The sequence below is a fragment of the Antrostomus carolinensis genome, unplaced genomic scaffold (genome assembly GCF_000700745.2).
Source record: "Antrostomus carolinensis isolate BGI_N321 unplaced genomic scaffold, ASM70074v2 scaffold30159, whole genome shotgun sequence".
In the NCBI taxonomy this organism is placed as follows: domain Eukaryota; kingdom Metazoa; phylum Chordata; class Aves; order Caprimulgiformes; family Caprimulgidae; genus Antrostomus; species Antrostomus carolinensis.
Window position 1 is genome coordinate 5042 of NW_010341109.1, and position 10634 is coordinate 15675.

A 10634-nucleotide genomic window follows, 5' to 3' on the forward strand; every position below is an offset into this window, starting at 1 on the left:
TAAGCTGATATTGAGTTATAGGAATCTGCAACAGCATCGGGCAAAAGTCAGGATTTCAAATCGGGGTATGTTTGAGGTGAAGTGTAAGTCAATGAAAATCTTTTCTCTTCTGCTTTGGAGTTGGCAGAACTTTCCATTTGCTTCCAAAAGGCCAGAGATAAGGAAGGAGAAGAGTACGGCGTGTTGCAGTGGGAGTGAAGTGTCACCTTCCTGTGGACTTGGCTTGCTGGAGCATCCTCAAATTTAGTAGTGATACCCATTTTAAAATTTTATTTTTTAAACATTTGTCTTGCAAAGGTTATGATCTCATTGTTCTGAAAAAATAAATCCTATCACCTTTTTTATAAAAAGTGAGATTTCTGTGCAGTTCTACCTCGTGTGTCAGAACATGAAATCAGGACTGACGTGCAGTACACATTGATTATACATGGCTGAGTTGATGTACTACTGATGATGATATATTGCTAAGGCAAAGCTTGTGGTAATCCCGATTTAGTGCCTAGAATTACAGAATTGCCTTGGTTGGAAAAGGCCTAAGGACTGGGGGAAGAGGAGGTTAGGAAAAATAAATCCAAAGCTGTGCTAAGTTTAGAAAGTTTGGAAGAATTAACGAGTGTATTTATTGGAAATGCTTTCTTCAAAGTTTCTGTGGAAGTATTTTGAAACATTGGTGAGTTTTGGACTCTGCTGCTGCTGTGCTGTGTGCTTTCACATGGGACGTGTCTCAGGCAAGGGGAGGTGGCAGACAGCGGCGATGTCCTGCTCAAAGCTATGCTTCTGACAGTGCTTTTTGGAAAATAAATGTCCCTGGGTTTTACCCTGTTCTGCCAGGCAACTTTCTGTTGTTTTAGCAATCCAGTGAAAAAAAAAATCACTGCCAAACTTTTGTTTTGATAACTGGCTGCCTTGCTGTGAAGACTGTCTTATTTTTTTAATGCCACAAATACAACAAGAGTCATGCTTTACAAGCACGTGACTCAAAGAAAGAACACCCCACAGCCTCAGCAAAATAGACTTCAGACAAATATTCTTTGATCAGGTTCTCCGGGTCCTGAAGACTCTCAGTGGTGGCCCAAGGAGGGAATTATCCACAAACCCGAGTGGCGTGTCCCGTCCCCGTGGCCTGTGCCCGGTGCTGCTCAAGGCGGCTGGAACAGGCAGGGCCAGGGCAGTGCTGGGCCCTGGGAGAGCTGATGACTCATTCTTCCTGTCACATGAACCCTTAACTGCTTTGCTAATAAGCACTTAGTTGAATTTTAGATGTCTGGACTCATTAAAAAGGCTGGAAGGCATTCGTGTACCTTGTCCATTAGGAGAAAAATCTGTTTTCTATAACTCTGTACCTTCTACAGCCTCCAGCTCAGCTTTAAAAAGTGTCTGCATCTTTTGTGTCGTTACCTGCATCGTGACAGTGGGAAGCTAGAAGAGGTCCAGCTTGCTTTCACCCATGCCAGGCAGCTGTAGGAATATGTATTTCTTTTTACTATTGCAAGAAGAACCTCATAAGAATCCAGTGGTTGGAATTAATATTACACTCAACTGTCAGTGTCTCTCCTGTTTCATCCCTTGTGCTGTTGTCACATGCTGTGCTTTCCTTTCTCCCTCCTTGGTGATTGTACTTTTAGGTTTTCTGTGTCTCCTTTCTCAGAAATATTAGGGTTTTAATTTCTGCCACCCCCTCGCTAGGGGAGCAGGTAACGCAGGGCATGTGGTGTCCAGAGTGTCCCTCGTGTCCCTGAGCCTTTCCTCCTTCATTAATAGTCTGAATCCTGTGCAGGCAGAAGAAAAAAAAGGGGAGAATTATTGAATTTTCATGGGTAGACTGAAAATAAGCATAGTGGAGCTTTTTCTGGGAATTCATAGACTACAGAACTGAGAGAGACTGAATCAACTGGTTTGACCCTCTGCATGTTATGGGATTATCCCTTTGGCTGCCCCTCTCATGCTGTGTGGGGGCTGCTCCTGGATTTCTGCAGCAGTGCTCCCTTTTTAACATTCTTATTTTTTTTAAAGCTTATTTTCATAGGCAATTACTTCACAAGTTGGTTTGCGTTTTCTCCTAATGACTGAACTCCACGTGGTTTATAAAATAAGGCGTTTTTGTTTCTTGGTGAGGGCTCGTGCTGAGTTGACTGGTTTGAAAAAGATGAAGATGCGTTGCTGTGGTAGGAGTTGCTGCAGCTTATCGTGTTAATTACTTAGTGCCCTGAGCCTAATTAAAGCTGCAGCCATGGAGGCAGGTACCTGCCACCTCCGCCTCGGGTACCCCGCGGTCTCACTCCTGGGGTGCAGAAGGGGATTGATTTGGTGTGGGCTGGCGGCTGGCCCGGGGCCAGCGTTTCAGCTGTCTCCTGCTGACAGCCACAGCATCTGTGCTAGGAGCTGCTCCTGCTGTAATACGGATTACGGTTTTCATCCGGATCACTTAATTAATTTCTCCTTCTTTAAGGAAGTGCTTCAGCTTTGTGCCACGTGGGGAGTTCTTACCCAGAAAGCTTGGAGCTCAGCAGCTCTCTTTTTTTATTCCCCCCTCTCCTGTTTGGAAAATGTGGATGGGGAGAGGATGGAGACTCGCTGTTGGAGTAGCAAGGTGACCTTCACATGCCAGTGAAACAGAGTCCAGGGCTGGTTTGGTACAGCTGGAGCAGGTGACAGTGCTGCTGAATTTTTTTCCAGTGCTTCCCACTGTCATTTCTTCCCTTTCCAAGTGGCGTAGGGAGCTGTGACACCACTGGGTGAAAAGCCTTTGGGGACACTGTGCCTGGCCACGGTGCAGTGAACCACCGGCTGGCAGCGACTCTTCTGTGTGTGCTCGTGTTGTGCAGCTCATGAGTCCAGTTACTGGCAGAGAAAATGAGACAATCTTGTCCCAAGCTTGTGGGACTCGGGTGTCTCACAGTTCAGACACGCAGCAGTGGCTGGGACGCAAACATCCGATGAATTGCACTTAAACATCTGAAAAAGTTTTGGCTTTGACTTTCACAGAGGACGTGTATGTAGTCTGATCTTTGATCTTAGGCTGCAAAAGGGATAAAAACCCAAGACACAGAGAAGTTAAGTATAAAACAAAACCTTCATTTAGAAGTGTGGGCTAATTAGTTGTTTTTTGGGTTTTTTTTTCCCCTGATAAGACGTACAAGTAAAATAAGAACATATCCCCACCTTCCTGCTTTAAATGCTTGGGAAGGACTTGAATGGCAATATGTCTCTCCCAAGAAAAGAAAGCAAAATGTCATGGATGGCAGGGACAGGAGGGGGGATAGTTCAAGATGTTAAGGAAGGAGTTCCAGGGTTGCTGCTGTTCCTGTGGTGGTTACAGAAGAGGTTGGGACCTCTCTGCTCAGGCAGGCGGTTGAACCCTAAGGTGCTTTTTTTGAAATGAGTTGTCTTTCTGCATAAAACCTCAGTTTCTTTGTTGATGAGATGATGAGAAATGGAAAGAAGAAGCAGAAAAAAAAAATGAGATGGCAGCTGATTTGTAAATTCCTTTCTGGTGCTTTCTGCTGCGAATGCTCCTGGCCTGGTATTGTCAGCTCCTCTGATCAAAGCCTGCCTTTGCGTACCTGCTTCGTGCAAGTGACACTGTATATGTGATAGAGCCCTGTGGTTATTTATACAGAGCCTGTGGGAAGCACAGTGCACAGAACAAACTGTCTCCTTTGCAGTCATACAGTGTGAAAGGGTGAAGGGAGATGGTGAGATCTGTACTTGTATGTGTTGTTATGTAATGCATCCGTGAAAAAAACCAAACCTTCCTCAGCAAAGCCAGGGGCAGCACTGGAGTCTTGTGTTGGGTATCTCCTGCTGTTTCCTCAACTAAAACAAGTGCAACTGCAGCTCCTGAGCAGTGTGAGCTGAGGAAGTGCCAAGGAAATGGAAAGGCACTGAAAAGATGTGTGCTGTGCTTTGTCAGAGTCCAGGTGTGTGAGGATACAATTGAAAAACACATTGAAACTGAGCTGACATGTTGATCATTTCAACTGGGAGTGCTTCAGAGGGAAGCTGAGCAGCTGCTCGAACGTCCCGGGGTGCTGTAGAACAGGCTTCTGCCAGCAGAATCTGTTGTGTGCAATTAAAACTACAGGGGTGATTTCACAGACCTGGAGGAACCCTGTTCACCTCTCTCGTGTGTGGGTCTCTCCAGCTGCAGAATGAAGAGGAGCCAGGCGAGACTGCGCCAGTGTTGAACGATGCTCCTCCGCCTTACAGCAGCATTTCTGCGGAGAACACAGGTAAACTGAACTGAAAGGAAAGAGCTGGGCTTGCTCTCTTGTTCTTCCTTACCTCCGGAATTGCTCTCCTTATTGACACGTGGCATTGCAGCATCCTTACCAAGGCTGCAAAGGATCAGAATTGATCCAGAGAGACTATTGTTGCTTGTGGTTTAGAAGATGCACTTTGGCTACGTTCATCTGATGTCATCCCATCAGAGTGGTGTTCAAGTTACATTTCACAGTGTTCTTAGTAGATTGAGGACAGTTAAAATCAAAGTGCTGTGAGGATTTGTGGTTCCCCTCTCATTATTTGGCATTTGGGTGATGCTGTGCTCCTTCCAAAAAGGACTTGTTACTTAAAAGGGATTCACTCTTTCTGCATTTTCCAGTAACTAAGGACTTGGTCATAAGGATTCTGCTTCTGAATCATCATGCTGTCACGTTGCTGATAGCTGTTAGCAAAGCAGCTTGTTTTGTGCTGGTTCTCTGTCAGAGTGTTTTGGCTTAGGTAAATCTTTTCATTTTTTTCCCCTCTAGAGCTTTCATAGTCAATTTTTCAAATAAGATTTGTGAATTAAATGCAGTATAACTGCCAGTCTTTCAAACAGCCAGCCAGCTTTGGGTAGAAGTTTGGATATTGTGTTTCTCAAGCTGCCTACTGAGTGTCCTGCCCTGGCACGTGGACTGTGAGGATGTCCCCTTAGCTCTGGTTCCACAGCGTGTCTCAGCGACTGGGGCTCAGAAGTGCTGTGGTTGATTTTTGTTCCAATCCTTTTCCCCTTCATCAGAAAACATGTTGGAGTCTCTCTCTGGAAAAATTGATCACCAGTGGCCCGAGGGTTGCAGTCATCCTTCTTTGACTCACTTGGGATTTGAAAATACAACTGCTTCTGTTTGTTGAAGTCAGGAGAGACACAGCATGCATCATTGTGTTAAAAATAAATACAGCCAGGAGTGGTAAAGCAGCGCTCTGCATATTACTTTGTTTTAGATAAGGTGCTCCCATGTTTTACACTTTGTGTTTGGGATGGTAAGAGGCTGGAGGGGTGGGGAGGGGACAGGAGGGACAGGCTTCAACAGTCAAGGACACTGGGATCTTTTGAAGTCATCTGAAACGTTTCTCAATCCCAACACTGTGTTCTTAAGAAACTAACAAGTTACCTTCTCTCTCTCTCTCTCTCTCTCTCTCTCTCTAAATATATATATTTTTTTTTCCCAGCTTATTTTGACTACAAGGATGAGTCAGGATTTCCTAAGCCTCCATCTTACAACGTGGCCACCACACTGCCTAGTTATGATGAGGCAGAGAGAACCAAGGCTGAAGCCACCATTCCCTTGGTTCCTGGAAGGGTGAGTGCGCTTGGCCGGCTGTATGTCCTTCACATTTCTTCTGTAGAGTTTCTGGTTGAACTCCTGCTGACCAAGTGTCAGCACTTTTGGGGTTTTTTTTTTTTCATAAGCTTTCTGGGGAAGTGACACTACATTCTCTGAAGAGTTCTGTGCCTAATTTTGTTGGATTTTTTTTTGTTTTTAAATTTTCCTCTGGGCAGCTCTGATGATGTAAGGCATCTCAGTAATGCCAGCATGTGCTACCCAGATTACTCTGGCAAGCTGACAGGGGAGCTGTAGTATATCCCTGTGCATTGTCACTGGTGGCTCTTTTTTTTTTTTAAAAAAAGAAGATATAGGATGAATTGTTCAGCCTTCCAGCCTGTCTACCCTCGATATTCCTGCTACTTACTGATATGACTTTTCCAGAGGTCAGTGTAGCTGATAAAAGGATGATAAAACCATTGTCAGAATAATTATTTTTTAAATCTTTTATTTGTTTTTGGTTTTTCAGCATGATCTTTTCTTCAGCCTCTTCCTCCACCCCCGCTAGCATTAGATGTTTACTGCTCATTATACTTCCTCACAGAAGCCAAATTCTTTGCTGAGATGATAAGTTTCATTTTTTGCTGAGTAGGGGAATTCTTCACAGTAAGAACTAAAACATGCCCAATCTTGACTATCTTAAAAAATCAAAATACTACCAGTGACTTAGTATTTCATGCCCTGCATCATCTCAGGATGCAAAGCAGGAATTTTTCCTGCTTGCATTTGGAGCCTTTAGAGATTTGGGATTTCCCCTGCTCCCAGGGGAGACTTTCCTTCAATGTAAGCGAAGCATTTTGTGTCCCTCCATCGTACACTGCTTTTTGAGGGCTGTACAGTTTGCTGACCCTTTCTTGAAGAGCCACATGCAGAACTGGGATTGCTGTACGGACTGGAATGACTTAAATCCACCCACATCTTGTCTCCCTCTGACTTGCAGGATGATGACTTTGTGGCACGGGATGATTTTGATGACACTGACCAGCTGAGGATAGGAAATGATGGCATTTTCATGCTGACTTTCTTCAGTAAGTACCTGCTGGAACTTAGATTTTTTTCAGGTAGTGACTCAAAATAGCTAGAGTTATTTTCACACTTTATGTAACACCAGGAAAAACTTGTGTGCAAGGGTTTTATGAGGTTTTTTTTTTCCCTTGGAATATAAAGAGGGCTTGACCTGCTGCTTTCTGCTTTCTCAGTGGCATTCCTCTTCAACTGGATTGGATTTTTCCTGTGTTTCTGTCTGACTACTTCAGCTGCAGGACGATATGGGGCCATTTCTGGGTTTGGTCTGTCTCTTATTAAGTGGATCCTTATTGTCAGGGTAAGTTGTGTAATGCAAAAACACATATGTAGACACTGGTACCCTTTCCCTAGCTCGTTTTTATCTCATTTATACTGAAGTTAGTTACAGGTTTAGCTTTTTATAACAAAGTAGATTTTGAGCCCCTTGTTCACTGAGAACAAAGCTCTTTCATCTCTTCTGTTTATATGCTGGAATTATTATTGTAATAAAAGAGAATCAAGGTTGCACACCCAAGTGTGGCACTCTCTGACAGAGCCACTGTACTGGAGCAAAATGTGTTTGTGTGTTGAGCACTAACAATGATCTGGTCTTTGTAAAACATTTATTTGGATAAAGCCAGCCCTGCTGTCAGCGTGGGGATGTTTCTCTCCAGTATGATGTGCCTTAAGTGCTCCTCTGAAAAAAAAACCCCAAAACCTCTAAAACATGGGCTAACTGTGAGCGTGACTGGTGAGGAGAAGGAAATAGGGACTGGAAAACTAGGAGGGGTGAGGTTTGGTTTTCAGTGGAGAAAGAGGCAGCCACCCTTTGTCCCAGGGATGGGAGAAGCCCGCTGGTGCCCTCTGGTGTGATGTGCCTGCGGCACAAGCAGCAGGAGATCAGGAGGAAGCACTGTTTCCTGGTTTGTTTAATTTCTGTGTAAATTCTGGGCATATCCAGGCCGTTAAAACATCCCCTGGGTGCCCCAGCTGGGCACAGACCTCTACCTGCAGAAGCAAGTAAGGCTGATGTAGTGTTTTTAAAACTTGGAAGGGAAGAAAGAGAAAACTTTTTTGGGGAAAAAAAAAAGAAAAAAGAAAAAAAAAAGGATATAGATGTGCTGATGCTGGAAGGAACAACAACAGCAAAAAAGTCAGAGTATTTGACTATGAGAAAATAGCAGAAAAGCATTATTTGGAGCCCATGAAAAGAAGGTGTCTGTGAAAATGGCATGCAGACATCACAGGCCAAGTTTGGAATTTCAGACAAAAAATCTCATTAGCTGTGCTTAAGGAGAAGTGTTAGGGCTGTCACTTCATAACCTGGTTTCTTTGGGCTAGAAGTTGTAATTTGTAAATACAGCACCTGTTAACTTTTTTCTGTAGAAAGTTAAGATTTTGGGGGTCATCTTGTAACAGTGGGTGCTAAGAACTATTTGCTGGATTAAAAGGTGTGACAGAAGCAGGTGACCTTAACTGTGGATTTGATTTAAACTCTGATAACAAGCTTACCTTTTGTTAGGTTTTTAAACTTGAATAGAATGAAAACAAAAAAATTGTCCTGTGTTTACCACTGACACAGTGAACTTCAGTGCTCTGATAGTGCTGGTGCCTTTCATTCAATGACAGTAATCTTCCCAATAGGAAATATTGTCAGAGGGTTCCACAGACCTGGGATTTCTTTGCCAGCTGGACTCGTGTTTGCTGCACTGTCCAGCCTCACAGTGTAGTTAGTGTGTGATCTGCTGCTGGAAACCTGGTCTTCCCTCTCAGAAACTGCAACTATGGTTTATAAGCATCAAAGAACATCAGGGAAAATCAGAGTATTTGCTCAGTAGTGTCTTTCTGCTCCACTGATTGCAAGAGTTTATGGCTGGGTGTTGGATCTGCTCCTTTCCCCTTGGTTAGAGCTGGTCTGATGTGTGTAGAAAAACCTCAAACGAAAGTTTGTGGAGGCAGCTCGTTCCCTGCAGTGTGTGCAGTTGATGAAATGGATGCACTGGGCTTGATCTGGTTACTGCTGAAATTAATGAGAATAGATTTGGGTTCAGAAACTGCCATGTGCTCTAACTGGTATCTTTTTTTAAAATTTTTAGTTCTCCACCTATTTTCCTGGTTACTTCGATGGTCAGTATTGGCTTTGGTGGGTCTTCCTCGTACTAGGTGAGTGTTTGTTCAGGGGGGAAGAGGGAATGTATGCTTACAACTCCCCAAAGTACAACCAGGGCTTTTGTGAGCGTGGCTTTACTGGCTATTGAAATACATGTATATCAATGTAACACTGAAATGTAACCTCAGAGCACTGCTCCTCTTACTGAATGCCTTCTCAGTTTTAAAGCTGCACAGAAACACTGTCCTTTTGGTGTCATTTCGTGGTGGCAGCATCCTGTTTATCATCCAGAAGGAGTAGAGGAGAGAACGATGCTTGTCTTTGTAGTCACTGATGTTGTACCTGGTGTTAGATCTGAAATGGAAGAGGGGCTTGTGGTCCTTCTTTCCTTTTTTTTCTTTTTTTTTCTTTTTTCTCCCCTCCTTTGGAAGTGACTGGATCTCATTTGGAGTCAAAAGTTTTGTGATTGCCTGAGGAAAGTTTGTTTTTGAGATTGCCTGAAATTGAGAGATGAGATGACATTGATACAAAAACAATCACTGTATTTCATCACCTATTGTGCATCCCAGTGACTCGGGTCCCTCCGTAGCAGTAACAGTGCACTGAACTGTTCCTTTGCTAATTGAAGAAGCAAAACCTGTGTTAACTGGACAAATGTGTTTCTCCCATCTAGGTTTTCTGCTGTTTCTCAGAGGATTTATTAATTATGCAAAGGTTAGGAAGATGCCAGATACTTTCTCCACTCTCCCCAGAACCAGAGTTCTCTTTATTTACTAAAGGTAAATTTTCTGCTTTCCTGAATTCATGTTTTGTTTTTAACTCTATTTATAGTCACTCTTTTAGGCTAGACTTCTCTTTGCTTGAATACTTTTAGAACACAAGGCAGCAGAAAATGGTTGTTTCTTGGTATCCCGTACGCAGCTCCTGTTTCTGCAGAGTCCAGACTGACTTGCTGAGGAGCAGAGAAATACCTGTTTCTTTCTTCCCGAGTTTTTGCTTTGAGGAATTATATATTCATGAGATTCCATGACTTGGGTTGTAAAGAACAAAATCTCTGCCCATTGGTATTGCCCTGTATTTGGCAAGTGTGTCTTTCAGAATAAATCACATGCCTGAAACTCATGCCCTAGACACGAGTAAAGGTCACAAAATGTTGTTAGAAGATTGTGCCAGTGTCTTTGGCTTCTGTCCCAGAAAGAACAATTTGTCTGAATTTTGCACACTGTTTGAATTTTCTGCCAAGTTCCTGCAGAAATTAAAACTCTTGCACACCTTTGACAACCCCTGCCACATCTTTGAACAGACTGTCCTGCCTGGACATCTTTCCAAAACCTTAATGCCTAAAAGTCTTGCGCTTTAAGGCTGAACCTTAATGTTGCTGCCTTCTTAATGGGACTTTAAAGCAGGAGGCTTAAGGAGCTGAACCCTTGTAGCATAATTTCCTGCTTACAGCAGATAATGGCCTTGCATTAACTGTCCCTCCCTGAGGGGAAGGAAATCCTGTAATAGGTTGCTTCCCAGATGGCGAGTGCAACATGATGCTCCCTTTAGAAATATCACAATAGCACTCGATTTCCCCAGGACAGGGTTGAAGCAATTGCAGCTGGGACAGTGGTATAAAGAAACCAAACAAACTCTGGCTTTAAATTGGGGGTCATTAACTTGTTCAGATTTTAAAACCGAGGCTTGATTTTTCCAAATGCACTTTCCTTTTATTAGAAACTATGAATTGCGTAAGGTTCTGCCTCGTTCCTACTCTGCAAGGAGAACACGCCACACAGAACGGGCATTGTGCTCTGTTTTCCAGCTTGAATTTTCCACTGATGATAGTGTGTAAAAATAGTTCAGTCAATTTATTTAAGTGTTTCAGTTCTATTTAACACAGTTATGGTTTATGACCTCCTCCAGGATTTGTAATATCCTCTCGAATT

At 43.4% G+C, this 10634-nt stretch overlaps 1 protein-coding gene across 1 annotated transcript in view; it reads left to right on the forward strand.

The window, feature by feature from the left end:
• NDFIP1 (Nedd4 family interacting protein 1) overlaps positions 1-10634 on the forward strand; it is a gene marked incomplete at its 5' end in the record, with an annotated part of 13080 nt that overhangs the window by 289 nt on the left and 2157 nt on the right. Inside the window, 6 exons of the mRNA XM_010176389.2 lie at positions 4145-4232; positions 5434-5564; positions 6529-6616; positions 6788-6912; positions 8690-8756; positions 9377-9482. Of these exons, the coding sequence (XP_010174691.2) occupies positions 4145-4232; positions 5434-5564; positions 6529-6616; positions 6788-6912; positions 8690-8756; positions 9377-9480 (603 nt within the window). The remainder of the gene's footprint in view (positions 1-4144; positions 4233-5433; positions 5565-6528; positions 6617-6787; positions 6913-8689; positions 8757-9376; positions 9483-10634) is intronic.